This window comes from Triturus cristatus, chromosome 9, assembly GCF_964204655.1.
Source record: "Triturus cristatus chromosome 9, aTriCri1.1, whole genome shotgun sequence".
Classification (NCBI taxonomy): Eukaryota; Metazoa; Chordata; class Amphibia; order Caudata; family Salamandridae; genus Triturus; species Triturus cristatus.
In genome coordinates, this window is record NC_140592.1 from 951,765,852 (window position 1) to 951,790,060 (window position 24,209).

Here is a 24,209-nt window from a genome sequence, read left to right on the forward strand (position 1 = left end):
GATATTTGCAATGGCACGTGATGGTACATGGGGGGCTGCACTGGCGGTCGCGGTGTCATCGCGAATATCATGCATGAATTAAGAAAAATCTAATTTGGACACATAACTTGTGCGACTATCACACCCATTTCTCAAGCATTGAGGTCCGAGTATCTGCACCCTGACCCCTTATGTTAGCTTTCACACAAACTTTCAGCCCCAGGAACCATTCCCGGACGATAATATGGCAGCCACAACTTTCTGTTCAGGTTGCGTCCAGCCAATGGTGCGCACATCCGCAATTAATCGTGAATCCACCGCAAAATATCCACAGCCAGAGATATATCTATAATTTTCACCTTAAATTTCTCAAACAACTACTAGACCGATTGGCACCAAATTACAAAAAGCACAAACTGCGTAACAACATCTACCTGTCTGCCAAATGTGGTGTAATTCTGCTCATCAGTTTGGGCTGTAGATTCGACCGCGCGTTCCTATCGGAATTAACAATACAAACGCACCCTTTTTTTGCACCCCTATTTCACGGTCCCCACTGCACGGATCACCCCCAAACTTTCCATGACAACCAGAAGCTGCTTTGACAATTTTGGGGGATTGTTTCATGAAGATTGGGCAAACGACGTCAAAGTTATAGCCAAGTCAACAAAAAAAAAATCCTATGGAAACCAGGTCCTAAATCTAGCAACCACCAGTATGTAATGTATATATAATGTATTTGTTGATGTTTGTGTGTTTATGTAAGTATGTATTTATATGTAGTTTTAAATATTTGTGGGATTTGTTTAATTTACATTATGTTACATGTATTTATTGAAATATTTAACATTTACTATTTTAAATTCCATTTATATTAATAAAATCTATATTTTGTACTCTATTAGTGTCAATTATAAGTATGGGATCACAATATTGTGGTAAACAATATTTTTGACACAAATTTTTTCAACTATATTATTTACCACAATATTGTCAATGAGCCATCTACAGCATCACCCCCAAACTTTGTGCCTTCATCCCTTCTATTTTTCTGAATTCCTTTTTGCTTGTTTTGGGACTCCACTGCTAACCAGTGCTGACCTGCAAGTGGTCACTCTCTAAACATGTTAAAATTGGCTTACACCTGATTGACATAATTAAGTCCCTACTAAAATGCCATACCTTATACTCAGGGCTGGTAAATTAAATGCTACTAGTGGGCCTACAGCACTTATTGTGCCACACACTTAAGTAGCCCATTAAAGCATGTTTCATTCCTGCCACTGTAGCCTGTTTGCAGTTTTAAACTACTAATTCGACTTGGCAAAATATCCTCCTGGCCAAGCCTAAGACTCTCTTTTTTCCATATATCACCCATAAGGTAGGCCCAAGATAGCCCTTATGGCAGGGTGCATTGTAATTAAAAGGTTGGACATGTACTTTTAGGTTTTACTTATCCTGGTAGTGAAAAACTCCTACATTTGATTTTTTCCTACTGCAAGGCCTACCTCTCCCATAGGATAACATTGGGTTGCCTCATTACATTTAAAATGTGCTAACCTTTGATGGGAGCAGGTAGAGAATTCATGTTTGGTGTTTGAGAAATTTTAATCGAAAATACTCTTTGATGATAAAGTGGATTTTAAATCACAATTTTGAAAATGCAACTGTTAGAAAGCTGCCATTTTCCTGTCTTGACCATTTGGTCCCTGCAGCCTGTTCCTGGGTCACATGACTGGAGACAGTTGGCAGTTGGCCTTCGTATATTCCTCCCAGACAGCCATACAATAGAGGGATTAGGTGCCTGGATGGGCCCTCACTGGGAGGATGGGGGCAGAGCTGAGCACAGCCCCATTTGCAAGTAAATAGACTGTAACCTGCCCTCATGCAAAGGACTTCTTCCCAGCTCATTGTTTCTGTAACCAGGCTGGAGCCTAAGTAGGGGCGACAGGAAATTCCAAGCACTCCAAAGGAAATCTCTACTAACTTATCCTCCTTCAGAGAAGGCGCCAGGTTTAAAAATATGACCCTCAGACCCGCTCTTCAGTACACTCCTGGACCTGCGGTAGACTCAGAAGAAGGACTGTTGTGCTGCTCTGCTGCAGGAAAGACTGCTACTCGGTTGCCCTGCAACCCAGCTGCCTGAGTGAGAAGGCATGGACCTGCATCATGAACCCGTGACCACCAGAGTGACTCTAAGGGCTAGTTGGCTGGCAATCTGATCAGAGCCTCAAAGACAGAAAGGGCTCCAGTCACTGTATAGCCTGCACTTGGACTCTGTTGTCTGCGAGTCCTGCCATCTAAGTGGTGCCACCCCAGTCCTGGACCCTTGGAAGTGAGTCTGATGGTGCTCTGTCCACGTATGGTCCTAGCAGTGCTGATGCAGCACGATGCGTCGTCCAGTGGCTCATCAGAACCGCCACTGCACCAATCATCCTCCACATAGGATTTCACATTGCAGCCCTGCAGCTCCCTGGAACTGCTGCTGCGCGATGCATCCCCAATTCAGGATCTTGCATCACAGCCCCACAGCACCTTGAAACCTCCGCTACTCAAAGCATCCCCCAAACCGCGACCTCACAACGTTCCACAATCAAGATTTAGGGTACTTTGTTCAGTGGGTATACCTTGGTCCTTGTATCCTGCCTATACGCCTTCGTGGATGGCCTGAACTTGTGACTTTGTCCCGATCTAGCATGACCAGATAACCACAGTTTGTGTGTTGTGCTTTTTGGCACTATTTTTACCTAAATCTTTAAAATTGGATATTGCTGATTCATCTGATTGGATTTTTGTTGTTTTTGTGTCAAATAATTTAGAAAATGCATTCTATTTAAAAAAATTGGTGTAAGATTTTTCTTGTATTATATTTTCATTTTGTTACTGATTTTGTGCTGCCTGGGATTGGTTAGGAGGAGGTAACCTTGGATTGCACTGGCCCAGCAGGAATACAGAAAACTTTAATTCCTGCAGGTTTACTGCTGAACTCACCAAAATGGGCTAGTGTAAGTCTGAAGATAAAGAGTGGAGGGAGGGAGTTTTTCATACATAGCTGGTGACACATGTCCAATTATCCCCTAGCATATGCACTTACTGACATAAAACAAGCATTTGCAATGCAATAGGTCTCACATTCACACGATTTTGAGCTATTGGCATTGTAAATGACAATGCCTTCTATTTATGTTTTGGGTTTTAAAACATAAATACAAGGCATTCTCATTTGCAATGCCAATAGGCAGGAGGCTGGGCCGCCAAGCAGTAGACCAGCCGTTAGCTTGTTTGCCTAGTATCCACATGGGACCTCTACAAGGCATAGAGAGGAGGACTTAATAGGATACACAGCGAGGCAGTATAGCCCATCGTGTCAACGCGCCTGTTGCTGCAATGTGCAACATTCAGCTGAGACGGACATTCTTACTAGACCAGCTTTGCCTTTCATCCCTCTGAGTTTGAAATGGGCACTGTGAATCCGGGGTGATATGTACCCACAGATGATCTAGTCCTGTATGGTCATCCCCTGAGAATGAGTTACAATGTGAAACAATGCTGTGGCACTCGCCTAAATCCTTCTAAACAGCACTCCACATTCAAACGAACATCCTTCAAAAGGGGCATTTTAATGTAAAATAAACACAAGATTTACTGCTCCACTGTCCCCTACAGGTACATACAAACATACAAAAATATACATAAAAACCAATTACTTTTTACAAAGCCATGCAATTGATAACACATATTACAAACATTGATTTGTGTTTTTTACACAGGTACTTTCAGTGCAGAAGTCTATCTACTCGGTTCTTTTCATTGGTATGCTGCACCTATCACTTTGCACCCAACAAGTCCTTCATAACCAATGGCAGGTCGGAACACTGATGTGGACATGCGGGGAAGACATACGTTAGAGGCAGTAATGTTCATTCATTGCATGGCCTATGTGCTGGAGGCCTGCGCAGCGGGCATGTCTTTAAGTGTCTGCTGGGAACGGGTGGCGGACAGGGTCTGTCTGAAGGGCAGCCAGAGGGTTCACACTGCAGAAATGCTTTTTTTTTTTATATGGTGCGCATGTAGTCCGAGTTGACGTCAGAGCCCTTTAATAAAAGGCACAATAGACACTGTACATTATGTACATTCAGAGCCGAAACAACTAAATCACGATGCCTCATCAGAAGTAGTAAGTGCTACATAAATAAATTGCCATCCACACTAGTCCCCAATACAGAAGTGCTCTCTCGATGAATGAAGGTTGTGAGTGAAGAATTTGACAACCTGCAGGATGAGGGAGCGTCATGGCCAGAAGAGGCGCAAGATTTAAAACAAGCATTTTCAATGCAATAAGTCTTGCATTTGCTAGAGTTTGAGCTTTTATTTATGTGTTGGTTTTTAAAACATAAATGAAAGGCATTGTCATTTACAATGCCAATAGCTTAAACTCTTGCAAATGCAAGACCTATTGCATTGCAAATGCATGTCTATTTAATTAGCAGTCAGGTCATTAGGGCAACTGTGGAACATACTTTAAAGTGCTTGCTAATTATATTTACTGCTATATTCAATGTTTCAAGTTTGGAGGTAATTTTACTAATGTGTTTTTTACCAGAAATAATGAAAGTGGAACCGGATGGTGGCTGGTATGGGGCTGGGGACCAAGGTCAGCTGTGAGATGAGATGCACTGGAAAGGGGTGGTAGAAAAGTGGATATTCAAGCCTGTAAGAGAGTGCGCTGCAGAGTCAGGGGTCAGGTAGAGGTAGTAATGAAGAGGGATTCTCCCTGAAAGCTTGCCTACAGGGAGCCCGAGTAGTGTCACTTGCCTGATAATCCCACCTCAGAAACCTCCTCTTCCCATCAAAGGGACATTACATGGAAAAAAACAATTTTTGAGAGTGATGACATTTAGAAAGAGACTTGGAAAAGAATGTGTTTTACTGGGCCTTGTAAGACTAAGAAGAGACAAGTTTTGAGGTAGGAACGCATGGAATATGTAGATGGGCTAACAGTATTGTGATGGGTTGCGAAAACTGGGGCAGGAAATCGGCACAGAGAACAAATCTCAAATACACGGTTGATATGAGAAAGGGCGTACAAAAGCAGGAGAATAAAGAGGGGTGGTTTAAATAGAGGGCAAACACATTGTAGAGTTGAGTTACGTGGATAAGTAGACCATGTGAGATGGTAAATTCATTAGCAAATAAGCGAATCCGCAATAAATAATATTTATGCTAAGTCGATGTAAGTGGAGTAAAATACAGCCAAAGTGAATGCCATTGCAGAAATTGAAACTGCAACAAATCATGGACGGAATGCTGAATGATTCAGACATTCTCCCCCAGTCAAAAGATCTGGGTTAAATCCATCGTTCTTTTGCCCACTATGCCACCCCAGTTTGGACCCAGCCATATGCAAATCAGTCTTGACCCTGTGCCTCATGGGAACAGTCCAGACCGAACTGCCAAGCCAGGTCCTCCCTGGACCGGAAACAAGCATCCTGGGACCGGTTTCAGGATATGTCACCCTTTATCAGCCAGGCTAGCATGAATCCAGTGGCACGGTGAGCAATTTGCAGAAATTGAAACAGGCCGTGATAATGATCCCAAAATAGTTCATTAACCAACACTGACAGTAGAGCTAGAACGTATTGAGAACAACAGAAATCAGGGTCCTTAACTTAAAGAAAGTGAGTCATGGGATCCTTCATTACATGACTGATGTCTGCCTGAAATGGTCACTTTCCAAGTGGATGGGGTATGAAGAACTTAAAAACCCCGAGTCTAGATGCTATGACATGGACTATAGATAGTGGCAATTAAGCAGCGGTGGCTACGGGGGCAAAGCAGCAAGTTGGCGAGTAGAGAATGGGGGGCGATAAACCATGGCCACACTCAAAAGCAATGATGGCAGATCTGACAATCGTATTTCGCTCTGGCAGTATTTAGAAATGAGACAGTCAGGTTGGATGCAATGTGGGGTATTTGGGGTGTTGTGTGGGTGGTCCTTCAAAAGTACGTGGGTGGGAAAGATTTGGACCATTTCAAGAGTGAATAAGAGGGTGAGAAATCTGTAAATGCACTTCTGAAAGGGATTTAGCCAGCTAGTTGGCAATAAGATGAGATAAAGCCTTGATGTGAGAAGCCACGTCTGCTTGGTAAAGATTTGATCATTTGCCAAAATGAGGAATTTGAGTTTTCAGTGGTCAGAGAGGAGGCTGTTACAATACGCTAGTTTATTCTGGACTAACGAAGGGGGAATAAAATAAAGTGAAAAGCCGTGGGCTGACATTATGGACAGCGAAAGGGGGTAATTTGCAGATAGTGAGTTGTGACCTAAGAGATTGAGAGAACATTTACTGAAGAATGGGTGAAGAGACCTATAGGCTATCAAATACTGTGGCATAGTATCGTATAGAATGGGGAAACGTGTAGCCAAGAAATAAAAGAAATGGTGCAGTGACATCTAGGGATATAAAACACAGGTTCTCCAATACTTACAAATCAGAAAGCACGGTAATCTCTTGGTAAGTTCTTTGCAGGAGAAAATCTATTAGGGTGCTCATCCTGTAGCCGGTGCTCCCAGCAACCACGGCGGAACCGGGGGTAGGTGGCAGAGGAGCTGAGGCGGGCCCCCCAGTAGGTACCAACTGGCCGCCCGTCTCCAGTTGCACAGGTGCCATGGTGGCGTTGAAGCCCCGGAGGCTCACTGCCCGGGGAAGGGACTGACAGTAACTCCAGTTAGCCCTGGACGCTTAAACTGGTGCGCAATTTTACACTACGCCCTGTCCCCTCCCTGGGCAGGGTAAGAGCATTCCGCACGCCCCTAGAGAAAGGCGGAAGCTGCGCGGCACTGTGCGCCCGGCCCGGGCTCCATCGACAGCCTGCGAGAGGCCATTTTTCCTAACCCGACTCCTGCTGTCGCACTCAAGAGTCCAGTCTCATTCTCCACAGGCTGTACTCCATGTTTGCAGCTTCGAACCGGAAGTGAATGGATGAACCAACTGGAAGCGGGCACTGTACTCCAACGTTTCCGGGTAATATCAAACATAGAAAAGGGACCTGGCTCATTTTGTTACTTTTTTGTAATGTAATATTCGAATGGCGTACCCAGCATTAAATGTTGTCTCACTAATCGTAAACACTAGATGGCGCCTTTAAATTTCAATTCAATTCAAAGTTGTAACTACTGTGAATGTACTTGAGCTAGTAACTTAAACAAGCCCGGCGGAGCGTGGCGCGCGCGCGCGCGCGCTTGGGGGTGTGTGCGTCTGCGCAAGTGCGTCGCAGAAGCGCGTCCACAGACCCCGATCGCTGCGCGTGCCCTGGTCTGTCTCCCTTGGGAGCAAACACGGCAACAATAAGTCTCGTTGGCGGCAGCGCTTCGCGCTGCAACGCCAGCGAGACCTAAAAAGGTGAACTGACTCTTGGTTACTCTGAAGAAATAAAACGCAGCACGTTGTGAAGCTAAATGTTTAACATGCTTTTAATGCAAAAACAGGAAGCAGAGCAGCAGATAATCGAAATTTTCATTTCAACCGACCGGATAACTGAAACAAAACAGCAAGTTGGAGCACTTAGGGCCATATGTATGAACACATTTTCCCATAGCCACAGAATGGGCAAAACCCTTTGATGCATCTGACCCTCAATGTTAAAATGGACGCAAATTGTAAAAGCTTTGTTTACACTTTTCACTTAGTGCAAGACTACACTACATAAACGTGACAGAAACTTATGACTTTCAAAAAAACCTGCAAATGAGCAAGTGGCAGGATGTTCCTACAGAAAATGTGAGACGTCCTTGAAACTAGGATACAAAACACAAACACAGTGATGACTTCATTTGTTTCTTTAAATCCCATTTCTGGTTTCTAGTAAGATGCAGGAAATGTGCAAATGTACCACCTCAAATAACATGGCTTTTAGGCCTACTAGAGTCATGAAACTTAGTAAGCACACTGTGCCTACAGGACAGTTCGGGCTATTACAAACACTATCAGAATATGAAATATCAGTGCACGTTGTAGAATACAGTTGCAAGGAAACAACGGTAAAGTGTAGCTGCGTCAATAAACTGGAGGTGTTGAAATCAACTCCGGTGACTACAGGTAACCCCGAGGAACGTGGTGGGCACCAGCAATCCTTTTGGGGAGTGGAACTTATTTTTCCTCATCATAATTTGACTCAAAACAAGAGAGGAAGGCAGAAAAAGGGAGAAAGAGAACCATAGAATAGTGATAAAAGGAGAACGCTGGGATGCCAAAGAACAAGAAGTTGAGATTAAGAGACCGGAAGTGTAGTGGAGCGGAAGAGCGAGGCATGAGGCGGAATCAGAACCAGGAAATCTTGCTGTTCATCAACCCCAGCTCCCAAGGAATACTTTGGACCCCTCCGCTTATATTTTTGCAAATTCCGAATGCAGGCTAGACATTCATACTGTGTGCAAATGAATGAGCGTTGGTTATGCAGTTCGAAACACCTCTGAACGACAAGCAATCAGATATGAGCGTAACATTGAATTGACCTCTCAAACCTTGGGTCGGCCAGCATGTGCTGTCTTAAGCCAGTGTTTTCAGACGTAAAATGCAAGTTCTGGATTAAGATTTGTAATGCATGAAGGTTTTCATTAAATTCTGTCTCCTTTTTCCACAGGCGGGAATTTTCAGCATGAATGCTTGCGAAGAAGGCTTTGCAACGGGCGGTCGTGATGGCTGCGTACGGCTCTGGGATTTAAATTTTAAAGCTATTACTGTGATTGACCTCAGGGAAACAGACCAAGGATACAAAGGTAGAAGTTACTTTTTGTTTTTGTCTGATGTGCCAGTCAGAAGATATTAAGGGTAATGTACTCAAGCTTTGTTTAGATGTAAATGCTGTCTGAACAATGTATTTACCATGTGCATGGGGGCAGTTCAGTATTTTTTAGATGTCTGAAATACATTGCTGAATGACTCTGCAGACTCAACCATGCTGAGTTCACTTCAATCCCTGGTTTATATAACTGAGGGTGGGTAGAATGGCTCCGCATCATTTCTAACTTTTAGCCGCACTGGTGTCAATTTTGGTGACTTCTGCAGCACAGTTCTGGTGCACATATGTTTTGTGTGAACACATAAGTTACACAAGAGAATGGATGCACTAAATTTGTGAGCCTGTAGTATGCCTGTGTTAGTCTCTGTTGGTGTGGATCTCAGAAGCCTGACTCTTAACATGACAAACACAGACTTGCCTGGGGGCAAAAGGTATGGGACATATGAACTCTGCAAGTCATGCTCATCCTGTTCCCTGATTTTTCAGGGCCCGACCCAATCCCTGGTTGCCAGTCTGGACTACGGAACCAAAGCAGCCCTGGCAAAAAAGCTCAGACCAGCGCTGCATCTGACCAGAGATTTGTGTTTCTCTGCTGCAGCGTCCAGTGGGATGCAAGAGAAGTGCAACATTTGTGAGGCAGAGGCCAGGCGGTGACTGACCAGCCTATTGTAATCCAAGACTCGTTGTATACATGTAGCAGGTAGATCAGGCAGCCCTGGGAAACGGCATTAACAATGCGGGCTAAAACACGCATGCCATTACAATGCAAGTGGAACAATGCATGCTGTAACCACGCATATGCTGTAACCACGCATATGCATGGTTAAGGCAGTCACCGCTCCAGTTTCAGAGCAGATGGGTGGGGAGAGGAACAGGAAGGATCGGGACAGGAAGGACCGGGACGCAGCTTGGTAAGCAGGGCTGGGGCCGAGTTTTGGCACTCACTTAGTTTTTAGGACTAAGGGACGATTTTATGGCTCAAGGTGGGAGGCTGTGGTTGGGGTAGTTTTTAGAGCTGTGGATTTTGTGGTCAGGGCGGGGGAAGGGGCAGTTTGCAGGGCTGGGGGCAGTTTTAGGGCTCAGGGCGGGAGGGCTGGGGTCAGGGTACTTTTTTGTGCTGGGCGGGGTGTATTGCAGGTCTGGGGGTCAGGTTTTAGGTTCAGGGTTGGGGGTCTGGGGTGTGATCTTTACCGTGCATATGCCTTTACTAATCATGCTTTTACAACTAAATTCATTAGAAAGGCATGCGTGGTAAAGACGCGGTCATGGTTGAGTCTGCGTTATTTAGGCATGCATTCTGTCAAACAACTAGCATCCCTAGTACAATGCTGGTTACTGCTTGTGTTCCTCTGCCTTTTATGAAAAAATAAGAACACCCAACCAGCCTAATCTCACTGCAGTACTAGTGACTTGCGGGCAAGGGTACATTTAGACATTAAGATAAAGGAAAGCCTTGTTATTTTAATTCCCAAGAAATGTTTTGAACCCATTTCAAAGTTGGTTTGCCAATTGTGGGTGCATTGGGTGAGGGTGTGGATTAGGAAGTGTGTAGAATAGGTATGGAGCTGGCAGCATGGTATGGGGTGAAAGAAGGTGGAGGGTTTGGCAGTGGAAAGTTGGAGCCCAGGTGTTAGGGGTGCCAGGGGGCAGGTGTCTATTTTAGAGAGACCGGGGAGAGGGGGCTATGTGACTGACATTTTCTAAAAAGCATTTCAATGTAATTGGAAGATGTAATCATGGAAGGACGTTCATTTGGAGGAGGGTATAAAAGGAGCCAGAGGGAAGGGGGCATATTCTGAAACGTAAGGAAAACCCTTGGTGGCATTAGTTATAGAATCATAAGTCTCAAACATAAGTAAATGCAAGACAGTTACATTTGGCATTTCTGACTGCAGAGATAGACAGTAACAGTTACGTTTAAAAAAAAATCATTTTGAATACTATTAGGTTTTGTTATACGGCTTGTTATTAAACTCTTAAAAGTAATTCAGTCTGTACAAAACTGCTCTACTAGAACAGTGCATCACTCCCGATAGAGCATTCATGTGAGCAGTAACTGAAACAGTGCATTTAATGGTAATTTGTTTTGGGGATGGTTGACCCCCTGTCGCAAAACCAGAATATGAAGAATGGGGATAGCAAGATTCAGGTGGAAAAGTTCTAGAGCAGGCATTGTACAATGTTTTTATGTTATATATTTTTTTAACATTACACATGCGTACAATTTGATGTGCTTGTAGATGCATTGTTTTGCTCACCATCTCCGATTCATAGCAATTTGTCAAAGACCAGTTTGCAACTCAGGGCATCAAACGTTTCGGGTTCTCGTGTAGCATACCTTACCAGGAGGCAGCACCATTCCTGGACGGCCTCTGCATTTATCAGACAGCGTCATTCTTGTTCTTTTCTAAAGCCACAAACCGAGCTGATGAGACCTGGCGAGGGGCTTTTCGGCACGAGGAAGAGCTGCGAGGGGGTTTTCAAAGTCCAGCCACACCCTTCAAGGAGAAGCATGCTGTGATGACAAAAGCCATCTCGGAAATGCAACTTCTAACATTAAAAACAACACAAGTAAAACGAACATGTTTGATCAAGAAATCATTTGTTTTGTATCATTTACTTAGCTTTTTGAACGATAATGGTTTTTTTTTTCTAAATAAGGCCAAACAAATATTATTGCGCAGGTACATTCTTTTTAGACGAATCTTCAAGTAACAGTTTGTTCATCTCTTTACTTTGTTGGTTTTAATGTGGCGACCTTTTAGAAAAAATAACTTTTACCTCCAACTAGTGATCTCTGCTAGATGCTAAACGTAATACATCTCATACCCTGCAATGGCAGCACATCTTTGGAGGCAGAGCCAGACATATAGAGGCAATAAATAACACGTTGGTGAGAGAGAAACTTGATCCAATTGGAGCGCTTTTCATGACCACCAGTTAAGGACACTCATTTTTTGTGGGCACGGGAGATGAAGTGATTTGCCCAGAATCACATCGAGACTCGAACCTCCCCAGCTCCAAAGTTGGCAGCCATTACACCACATCATCTCCCCATTCATGGGTAGTAGTTTTTTCTGTTTAAGGTGGCGCTAATAGGAGAAAGGGGCTGGTGCAAGATGCCTCCTGACAAGAGCCCCGGCACTTATTTTCTTCCAAATTAACCACTGCGTCTGAGTTCAGAAACAGCGGAAAAGGCAGTTTAATAACCTGGAAAATTGCTCCACTTGATCCTCCATCAAGGTTTGAACGTGTAGTAATTGGTCCCTTTGTAGTCCTCGCACAATGGTGCTGAGATGGGAGGGGGTATCAGACTAAAGGGCTCTCCAACCTTTTCTGTTGTGAGAGCTACTTCAGTGAATCAGTGAAAATCATTGTGAGCTTCTGAAGGCCAAGCCACTCGCGTAGACTTACCACACACCCCCATGCTCAGCTTAATCGACTTTAAGCCTAATGTTCATAGAGCCAGATACTATGGTTTGAACAAAATACTTTGACTAGGGGCACTATGACAGGGCTGCCTTGTGTGTCAGTGAAAGTGTGGTCTTTGAGGATGTATGAAGATGTGTTTATAAATGGGGTATATGTACTTGTTCTTTGGTAGCTAACCCTGAATGAGGGTGTGTCCCCAGGGCACTGGTAAGAGGTGTACCTTTGAAGTTTTAATAAAGTTGCATAGACTTTCAATTGAATAAACGTTCGTTTATTTCATCACGACGTTTGTTTTCATTGTTTTCATTTTTTTAAATCGAAGATGCAGATTTAAACAAGTGCCACGATATTACAAATCCCAATGCATTTCGGCTAGGTATTAGCCTTCGTCAGGGTTTTTTTCTGAAAAAAACGAAATATGTATACAGTCTTGAATGTTTGCTGAGTTGTTGTATGGGTATGGAAAAGAATAAATTAATGAGGGGAAAGGTGGACCACTAGTGAATAGTGTATCCGGGTCGTTAAAAGATCCGGTGTTACGCTTACATGCGTGCTTAATTTCGTACCTATTAGGCGTGGTGAAAAAGCTGGAATAAATTTTCCCCTGCGTGCCTTGATAGATGAAAGAAAACCTATACGGGCATGTAAGTAGTGAAAATTTCGTGTGTTATAACGCTTCCGTGTCTGGTAAGTAGCGTGTATAGTTAAAGGGCTGGTGTTCTAACGTTACTGTGCTCGAGTGCTTTCGCATCCGTGAGGGTGATCTCTCAGTACATAAAAAAAGTGAGTTAATTAGGGTAGGTGAACCGCAATCCCTTTTAGTATCAACACTTACTTGTAGATAAACGTGGACGGTGTTTTAGAGATTTCTGGGCGCGTTCGATCTGGCGACGTGCTTGGTGCTCCGTGGAGTGTAACGGCGCGTAGGTGGGCATGTGTAATTAAATGTCCTGGTGTGTGTGAAGGTCAAAATGGGACTAGGTTTCTACAACTATAGAAAGTGAAATGAGACTGTCTGAGTTAGAATTGTGATGTAGAACAATACATGATTACAAAAATACAATGTTGGTTGAATTAACAAAATTAATAAAGAAGGCAATCAATTTAGAGATAACACGTGAATTCCATGCGATCATTCATCCCATGTGGTTTCATTGAATTCAATGTGCGAATCCAGTAGTTTTCTCGTTGCAGCAGTGTTTTGTGATTGTCTTTACCTTCGGATTTGGTGACTACTTCTAGGATATTGAGCTTGAGTTGACTGATGTTGTGTCCAGCTTCTTGAAAATGGGTGGCCACTGTGGATTTCAGGTTGCTTGTTCTGATGTTGCTTTTATGTTCATTTATGCGTATTTTGATTTTTCTTTCTGTCTGTCCCACGTAAATCTTGCCACAAGGACATTTTAGAGCATAAATTGTGTTGGTGGTATCACATGTGGCTGTTACCTTTAGTTTAATGATGTATCCTTTCATGGGGTGTGTGATGTGTGGTCCGGGTGTGATATTGTTGCAATTGTTGCAGTTCCTGCACGCAATGGTTCCTTTGTATCTGGTCTGTTGGTCTTGGTTAGTGGGATTTTTTATGATCTCTCCCAGGTTCTTAGTTCTGGTGTATGCAAATATCGGTTCATTTTCAAAGATTTTGTTAAAATCCGGTTCTAGGCGCAATATTGACCAGTGTTTCTTGATGGTGTTTTTGAAACGTTTGCTCATTGTGGAGTATTTGGATACCACAGTCATGCGATTGAGTGGGGTTCTTTCTTTTGGTAGTAATGCTGTTGTTCTGCTAATGGTGTTGCTTCTCGCTTCTGCTTGACGAAGGATGTTATCTGGATATCCCCTTGTCTTGAACCGATGTAACATTTCTTTGGTGCGTGTTATCATGGTATCTGGATCAGATACGATTCTTTTTACTCTCAAAGTTTGTGTGAAAGGTAGGTGGTTCTTTAAGGCGTTGAGATGAAAGCTGTCATATGATAAGGTATTATTTTTGTCGGTGCTTTTTCTGTGGAGGTCTGTTTGAAAACCTTGATTGGTTTGTATGATAGTGACGTCCAGGAAGTTGATCTTATGTTGTTGGATGTCAAAGGTAAACTGTATTCTCTGATCAATGGTGTTGAGTTCTGTCAATAATTTTGTGAGGGTGGTTGTTGGTCCCTGCCACAAAATGAAAATATCATCAATGAAGCGTACAAACATTTTTAAATGAGTCTGCCATTCTGGATTCGTTAGGATGTGTTGTTCTTCATAATTTCCCATAAAGATATTGGCGTATGTTGGGGCAGCACAGTTTCCCATCGATGTACCTGTCTTTTGTAGATACCAGTTGGCTTTCCATTTGAAGTAGCTGTGTTCTAGTGTGAATATCAATAGTTCCATAAGGAAAATTTGTAAATCTTGATTGTACTCACTCTGCAAGAGAGCTTGTTCTGTGGCTTCTATGCCAAGTTGATGCGGTATTGATGTATAAAGTGATTTCACGTCAACAGTACACATTGTCACGGGTAGATTTATGTTTTTGATGGTTTCGTGGAATTTGATGAGAAAATCTGTAGTGTCTTTGATGTAAGTTGAAAGTTTGGTGACGCTATGTTGAAGATGTCTGTCCAAGTATTTTCCTACTGGTTCGTGAATGCTGTTCTTTGTTGATACGATGGGTCGGAAAGGTGGGTGGGTCAGATGTTTCTGTATTTTGGGCACCATGTAGATGGTAGGACTTTTGGGGTTCGTTTGAATCAGGTATTTCTTAACTTTTTCGTTGATAGTGCCTCTGTTGGTGGCTTTCTCCACTATTTTAATGAGGACTTCTTTGATTTGTTCAGTGGGATTGAAATCCATTCTCATGTACGTTTCTTCGTCTGATAGATGAGTTTCCACTTGTTCTTCATAGAAACTGGTGTTGAGAATTACCAATGCTCCACCTTTGTCTGCTTTCTGACATGTGATATTGGTTCTATTGGCTAGTGATTTTAGGACTCCCTATTCTTTCTGTGTGAGATTCTTGTGTTTTTGTTTTTGAAAGTTGAATTTCTGAAGGTCTTGTTTTACGAGAGCTTCAAATGTGTCGAGGCTTTTATGGCTAATTGGAGCCATATAAGTGCTTTTGGGTTTCAAACCTTTGAGAGGATCTTCAATGCTGGGTTCCTTGTGTTCTTCTATGTTTTCAAAGTAATGTCTTAATCGCAGTTTTCTCATCAGTTTAAAGAAACTTATTTCTATTTCTAGGTAGTTGGTGTGTGACGTAGGAACAAAAGAAGTGCCTTTTTGTAGTACGTTGGTTTCAATTTTAGTAAGTTGATAGTCTGAAATGTTGATGACTAAGTTGTTTTCGGCCCCCTTTCTTCTGTTTGTTTTGTTTCGTTGTTGTCATGCGTGTTTGGGGTGGTGCGTTTGTGCTTTCTTTGGCTCCTCCTGGGTCTTCCTCGTTGGTTGTGCCTACCTCTAAAAAAGAAACCGATGCAGATGTGTCAGCTTGTGAGGTTGTTGGAATGGTATGTTCTGTGGGTTTCCTTGAGACATTGGGAAGATCACTTTCTGAGGAAGATGTATCGGTATTTATGTTGTATGGTTTATTCTGTCTCCTTTTGGCGTATATGTCCGCCCAGGTGTAGACTTCTCCTAATTTATAATCTACGGTGTCTCTTCTGTACTTTCGGATTTTTCTTTCGTTGATTTCTTGTGTGTGTTTAGATAGTTGTATGTTGATGTCTTCTAGTATTTTGTTCCAGTCGTCTGGGGGTAAATTTGTTTGTAATTCCGTTTTGACCATGTCTATTTCTTTAGTTAATTCTTTTAGTGTGCTGGATAACTCTTCTATGATTAGGAGGATTAAGTCCAATGAACATTTATTCAGTATCGCGAACCAGCGGTCCTTGAACGGTTGGTTGTTTTTGCATAAAGATGGTTTTAATGGAATTCTGAGTCCTCTGGGGATGCGTTGGGCTTTATGATATTTGATCATGGTGCTGGCGTGTAGTTTCTGATTGATTGCCTTTCTGGAGAGATAAAGTAGTTGGCGTATGTTTTGTTCGTTGGTTCTCGAGGATGTGGATTCCGTGATGTCCTCCTGTATAAGAGCGTAGATCTTGTTTGCTGCATCTTCTGGAAAGGCAAACGTGTCTGCTCTGATGTCCGTTAAGTTCGTGATCTGTTCATATGCCATTTTTCTTTGGGTAGCGTGCTCCGTGCCTGGGTTCAGAAAATGATATATCCAATGTTTTAAGCGCGTGCACAGCTGAGTATATATTGAGGCTGTGGTAAGTTATACAAAATTTGTTCCGTGCTCCTGGGTGTCACTTCTCTGAGTAGAAGTGCGTATGAAATATTCTTTGGTAGCTAACCCTGATGAGGGTGTGTCCCCAGGGCACTGGTAAGAGGAGTACCTTTGAAGTTTTAATAAAGTTGCATAGACTTTCAATTGAATAAACGTTCGTTTATTTCATCACGACGTTTGTTTTCATTGTTTTCATTTTTTTAAATCGAAGATGCAGATTTAAACAAGTGCCACGATATTACAAATCCCAATGCATTTCGGCTAGGTATTAGCCTTCGTCAGGGTTTTTTCTGAAAACAACGAAATATGTATACAGTCTTGAATGTTTGCTGAGTTGTTGTATGGGTATGGAAAAGAATAAATTAATGAGGGGAAAGGTGGACCACTAGTGAATAGTGTATCCGGGTGGTTAAAAGATCCGGTGTTGTTACGCTTACATGCGTGCTTAATTTCGTACCTATTAGGCGTGGTGAAAAAGCTGGAATAAATTTTCCCCTGCGTGCCTTGATAGATGAAAGAAAACCTATACGGGCATGTAAGTAGTGAAAATTTCGTGTGTTATAACGCTTCCGTGTCTGGTAAGTAGCGTGTATAGTTAAAGGGCTGGTGTTCTAACTTTACTGTGCTCGAGTGCTTTCGCATCCGTGAGGGTGATCTCTCAGTACATAAAAAAAGTGAGTTAATTAGGGTAGGTGAACCGCAACCCCTTTTAGTATCAACACTTACTTGTAGATAAACGTGGACGGTGTTTTAGAGATTTCTGGGCGCGTTCGATCTGGCGACGTGCTTGGTGCTCCGTGGAGTGTAACGGCACGTAGGGGGGCGTGTGTAATTAAATGTCCTGGTGTGTGTGAAGGTCAAAATGGGACTAGGTTTCTACAACTATAGAAAGTGAAATGAGACTATGTCGGAGTTAGAATTGTGATGTAGAACAATACATGATTACAAAAATACAATGTTGGTTGAATTAACAAAATTAATAAAGAAGGCAATCAATTTAGAGATAACACGTGAATTCCATGCGATCATTCATCCCATGTGGTTTCATTGAATTCAATGTGCGAATCCAGTAGTTTTCTCGTTGCAGCAGTGTTTTGTGATTGTCTTTACCTTCGGATTTGGTGACTACTTCTAGGATATTGAGCTTGAGTTGACTGATGTTGTGTCCAGCTTCTTGAAAATGGTTGGCCACTGTGGATTTCAGGTTGCTTGTTCTGATGTTGCTTTTATGTTCATTTATGCTTATTTTGATTTTTCTTTCTGTCTGTCCCACGTAAATCTTGCCACAAGGAAATTTTAGAGCATAAATTGTGTTGGTGGTATTACATGTGGCTGTTACCTTTAGTTTAATGATGTATCCTTTCATGGGGTGTGTGATGTGTGGTCCGGGTGTGATATTGTTGCAGTTCCTGCACGCAATGGTTCCTTTGTATCTGGTCTGTTGGTCTTGGTTAGTGGGATTTTTTATGATCTCTCCCAGGTTCTTAGTTCTGGTGTATGCAAATATCGGTTCATTTTCTAAGATTGTTAAAATCCGGTTCTAGGCGCAATATTGACCAGTGTTTCTTGATGGTGTTTTTGAAACGTTTGCTCATTGTGGAGTATTTGGATACCACAGTCATGCGATTGAGTGGGGTTCTTTCTTTTGGTAGTAATGCTGTTGTTCTGCTAATGGTGTTGCTTCTCGCTTCTGCTTGACGAAGGATGTTATCTGGCTATCCCCTTGTCTTGAACCGATGTAACATTTCTTTGGTGCGTGTTATCATGGTATCTGGATCAGATACGATTCTTTTTACTCTCAAAATTTGTGTGAAAGGTAGGTGGTTCTTTAAGGCGTTGAGATGAAAGCTGTCATATGATAAGGTATTATTTTTGTCGGTGCTTTTTCTGTGGAGGTCTGTTTGAAAACCTTGATTGGTTTGTATGATAGTGACGTCCAGGAAGTTGATCTTATGTTGTTGGATGTCAAAGGTTACATCATTAAACTAAAGGTAACAGCCACATGTGATACCACTAACACAATTTATGCTCTAAAATGTCCTTGTGGCAAGATTTACGTGGGACAGACAGAAAGAAAAATCAAAATACGCATAAATGAACATGAAAGCAACATTCGAACAAGCAACCTGAAATCCACAGTGGCCAACCATTTTCAAGAAGCTGGACACAACATCAGTCAACTCAAGTTCAATTTCCTAGAAGTAGTCACCAAATCCGAAGGTAAAGACAGTCACAAAACACTGCTGCAACGAGAAAACTACTGGATTCGCACATTGAATTCAATGAAACCACATGGGATGAATGATCGCATGGAATTCGCGTGTTATCTCTAAATTGTTTGCCTTCTTTATTAATCTTTATTAATTTTGTTAATTCAACCAACATTGAATTTTTGTAATCATGTATTGTTCTACATCACAATTCTAACTCAGACATAGTCTCATTTCACTTTCTATAGTTGTAGAAACCTAGTCCCATTTTGACCTTCACACACACCAGGACATTTAATTACACACGCCCACCTATGCGCCGTTATACTCCACGGAGCACCAAGCACGTCGCCAGATCGAACGCGCCCAGAAATCTCTAAAACACCGTCCACGTTTATCTACAAGTAAGTGTTGATACTAAAAGGGATTGCGGTTCACCTACCCTAATTAACTCACTTTTTTTATGTACTGAGAGATCACCCTCACGGATGCGAAAGCACTCGAGCACAGTAAAGTTAGAACACCAGCCCTTTAACTATACACGCTACTTACCAGACACGGAAGCGTTATAACACACAAAATTTTCACTACTTACATGCCCGTATAGGTTTTCTTTCATCTATCAAGGCACGCAGGGGAAAATTTATTCCCGCTTTTTCACCACGCCTAATAGGTACGAAATTAAGCACGCATGTAAGCGTAACAACACCGGATCTTTTAAGAACCCGGATACACTATTCACTAGTGGTCCACCTTTCCCCTCATTAATTTATTCTTTTCCATACCCATACAACAACTCAGCAAACATTCAAGACTGTATACATATTTCGTTGTTTTCAGAAAAAACCCCTGACGAAGGCGAATACCTAGCCGAAATGCATTGGGATTTGTAATATCGTGGCACTTGTTTAAATCTGCATCTTCGATTTAAAAAAATGAAAACCATGAAAACAAACGTCGTGATGAAATAAACGAACGTTTATTCAATTGAAAGTCTATGCAACTTTATTAAAACTTCAACGGTACACCTCTTACCAGTGCCCTGGGGACACACCCTCATTCAGGGTTAGCTACCAAAGAATATTTCATACGCACTTCTACTCAGAGAAGTGACACCCAGGAGCACGGAACAAATTTTGTATAACTTACCACAACCTCAATATATACTCAGCTGTGCACACGCTTAAAACATTGGATATATCTCATTTTCTGAACCCAGGCACGGAGCACGCTACCCAAAGAAAAATGGCATATGAACAGATCACGAACGTAACGGACATCAGAGCAGACACGTTTGCCTTTCCAGAAGATGCAGCAAACAAGATCTACGCTCTTATACAGGAGGACATCACGGAATCCACATCCTCGAGAACCAACGAACAAAACATACGCCAACTACTTTATCTCTCCAGAAAGGAAATCAATCAAACTACACGCCAGCACCATGATCAAATATCATAAAGCCCAACGCATCCCCAGAGGACTCAGAATTCCATTAAAACCATCTTTATGCAAAAACAACCAACCGTTCAAGGACCGCTGGTTCGCGATACTGAATAAATGTTCATTGGACTTAATCCTCCTAATCATAGAAGAGTTATCCAGCATACTAGAAGAATTAACTAAAGAAATAGACATGGTCAAAACGGAATTACAAACCAATTTACCCCCAGACGACTGGAACAAAATACTAGAAGACATCAACATACGATTATCTAAACACACACAAGAAATCAACGAAAGAAAAATCCGAAAGTACAGAAGAGACACCGTAGATTATAAATTAGGAGAAGTCTACACCTGGGCGGACATATACGCCAAAAGGAGACAGAATAAACCATACAACATAAATACCGATACATCTTCCTCAGAAAGTGATCTTCCCAATGTCTCAAGGAAACCCACAGAACATACCATTCCAACAACCTCACAAGCTGAGACATCTGCATCGGTTTCTTTTTTAGAGGTAGGCACAACCAACGAGGAAGACCCAGGAGGAGCCAAAGAAAGCACAAACGCACCACCCCAAACACGCATGACAACAACCAAACAAAACAAAGAGAAGAAAGGGGGCCCGAAAACAACTTAGTCATCAACATTTCAGACTATCAACTTACTAAAATTGAAACCAACATATTACAAAAAGGCACTTCTTTTGTTCCTACGTCACACACCAACTACCTAGAAATAGAAATAAGTTTCTTTAAACTGATGAGAGAACTGCGATTAAGACATTACTTTGAAAACATAGTAGAACACAAGGAACCCAGCATTGAAGATCCTCTCAAAGGTTTGAAACCCAAAAGCACTTATATGGCTCCAATTAGCCATAAAAGCCTCGACACATTTGAAGCTCTCGTAAAACAAGACCTTCAGAAATTCAACTTTCAGAAACAAAAACACAAGAATCTCACACAGAAACAATGGGGAGTCCTAAAAGCACTAGCCAATAGAACCAATATCACATGTCAGAAAGCAGACAAAGGTGGAGCATTGGTAATTCTCAACACCAGTTTCTATGAAGAACAAGTGGAAACTCATCTATCAGACGAAGAAACGTACATGAGAATGGATTTCAATCCCACTGAATAAATCAAAGAGGTCCTCATTAAAATAGTGGAGAAAGCCACCGACAGAGGCACTATCAACGAAAAAGTTAAGAAATACCTGATTCAAACGAACCCTAAAAGTCCTACCATCTACATGGTGCCCAAAATACAGAAACATCTGACCCACCCACCTTTCCGACCCATCGTATCAACAAAGAACAGCATTCACGAACCAGTAGGAAAATACTTGGACAGACATCTTCAACATAGCGTCACCAAACTTTCAACTCACATGAAAGACACTACAGATTTTCTCATCAAATTCCACGAAACCATCAAAAACATAAATCTACCAGTGACAATGTGTACTGTTGACCTGAAATCACTTTATACATCCATACCGCATCAACTTGGCATAGAAGCCACAGAACAAGCTCTCTTGCAGAGTGAGTACAATCAAGATTTACAAGTGTTCCTTATGGAACTATTGATATTCACACTAGAACACAGCTACTTCAAATGGAAAGCCAACTGGTATCTACAAAAGACAGGTACATCGATGGGAAACTGTGCTGCCCCAACATACGCCAATATCTTTATGGAAAATTATGAAGAACACATCCTAACGAATCCAGAATGTCAGACTCATTTAAAAATGTTTGTACGCTTCATTGATGATATTTTCATTTTGTGGCAGGGACCAACAACCACCCTCACAAAATTATTGACAGAACTCAACACCATTGATCAGAGAATACAGTTTACCTTTGACATCCAACAACATAAGATCAACTTCCTGGACGTCACTATCATACAAACCAATCAAGGTTTTCAAACAGACCTCCACAGAAAAAGCACCGACAAAAATAATACCTTATCATATGACAGCTTTCATCTCAACGCCTTAAAGAACCACCTACCTTTCACACAAATTTTGAGAGTAAAAAGAATCGTATCTGATCCAGATACCATGATAACACGCATCAAAGAAATGTTACATCGGTTCAAGACAAGGGGATAGCCAGATAACATCCTTCGTCAAGCAGAAGCGAGAAGCAACACCATTAGCAGAACAACAGCATTACTACCAAAAGAAAGAACCCCACTCAACCGCATGACTGTAGTATCCAAATACTCCACAATGAGCAAACGTTTCAAAAACACCATCAAGAAACACTGGTCAATATTGCGCCTAGAACCGGATTTTAACAAAATCTTTGAAAATGAACCGATATTTGCATACACCAGAACTAAGAACCTGGGAGAGATCATAAAAAATCCCACTAACCAAGACCAACAGACCAGATACAAAGGAACCATTGCGTGCAGGAACTGCAACAATTGCAACAATATCACACCCGGACCACACATCACACACCCCATGAAAGGATACATCATTAAACTAAAGGTAACAGCCACATGTGATACCACCAACACAATTTATGCTCTAAAATGTCCTTGTGGCAAGATTTACGTGGGACAGACAGAAAGAAAAATCAAAATACGCATAAATGAACATAAAAGCAACATCAGAACAAGCAACCTGAAATCCACAGTGGCCAACCATTTTCAAGAAGCTGGATACAACATCAGTCAACTCAAGTTCAATATCCTAGAAGTACTCCCCCAATCCGAAGGTAAAGACAATCACAAAACACTGCTGCAACGAGAAAACTACTGGATTCGCACATTGAATTCAATGAAACCACATGGGATGAATGATCGCATGGAATTCACGCGTTATCTCTAAATTGATTGCCTTCTTTATTAATCTTTATTAATTTTGTTAATTCAACCAACATTGTATTTTTGTAATCATGTATTATTCTACATCACCATTCTAACTCAGACATAGTCTCATTTCACTTTCTATCGTTGTAGAAACCTAGTCCCATTTTGACCTTCACACACACCAGGACATTTAATTACACACGCCCACCTACGCGCCGTTACACTCCACGGAGCACCAAGCACGTCGCCAGATCGAACGCGCCCAGAAATCTCTAAAACACCGTCCACGTTTATCTACAAGTAAGTGTTGACACTAAAAGGGATTGCGGTTTACCTACCCTAATTAACTCACTTTTTTTATGTACTGAGAGATCACCCTCACGGATGCGAAAGTACTCGAGCACAGTAACGTTAGAACACCAGCCCTTTAACTATACACGCTACTTACCAGACACGGAAGCGCTATAACACACGAAATTTTCACTACTTACATGCCCGTATAGGTTTTCTTTCATCTATCAAGGCACGCAGGGGAAAATTTATTCCAGCTTTTTCACCACGCCTAATAGGTACGAAATTAAGCACGCATGTAAGCGTAACAACACCGGATCTTTTAAGCACCCGGATACACTATTCACTAGTGGTCCACCTTTCCCCTCATTAATTTATTCTTTTCCATACCCATACAACAACTCAGCAAACATTCAAGACTGTATACATATTTTGTTTTTTTCAGAAAAAAACCCTGACGAAGGCTAATACCTAGCCGAAATGCATTGGGATTTGTAATATCGTGGCACTTGTTTAAATCTGCATCTTCGATTTAAAAAAATGAAAACAATGAAAACAAACGTCGTGATGAAATAAACGAACGTTTATTCAATTGAAAGTCTATGCAACTTTATAAAAACTTCAAAGGTACACCTCTTACCAGTGCCCTGGGCACACACCCTCATTCAGGGTTAGCTACCAAAGAATATTTTATACGCACTTCTACTCAGAGAAGTGACACCCAGGAGCACGGAACAAATTTTGTATAACTTACCACAACCTCAATATATACTCAGCTGTGCACGCGCTTAAAACATTGTATATGTACTTGTGGCACAGGACATACCTTTCACCATATGTGTCACCGTTACATGTATAACACAAACATACAACCATTTTTTAGATGGTAGAAGTTGAAAGTTCAGAAAAATGTTCTGCAAAAATGTTCACAATATGGAACAT

At 41.9% G+C, this 24,209-nt stretch overlaps 1 protein-coding gene across 1 annotated transcript in view; it reads left to right on the forward strand.

Moving 5' to 3' along the window:
- The window catches only part of EML5 (EMAP like 5), a 1,456,757-nt gene that overhangs the window by 555,750 nt on the left and 876,798 nt on the right, over window positions 1-24,209 (forward strand). The window contains exon 6 of the mRNA XM_085626574.1: window positions 8,623-8,758. Coding sequence (XP_085482700.1) covers window positions 8,623-8,758 — 136 coding nt within the window. The remainder of the gene's footprint in view (window positions 1-8,622; window positions 8,759-24,209) is intronic.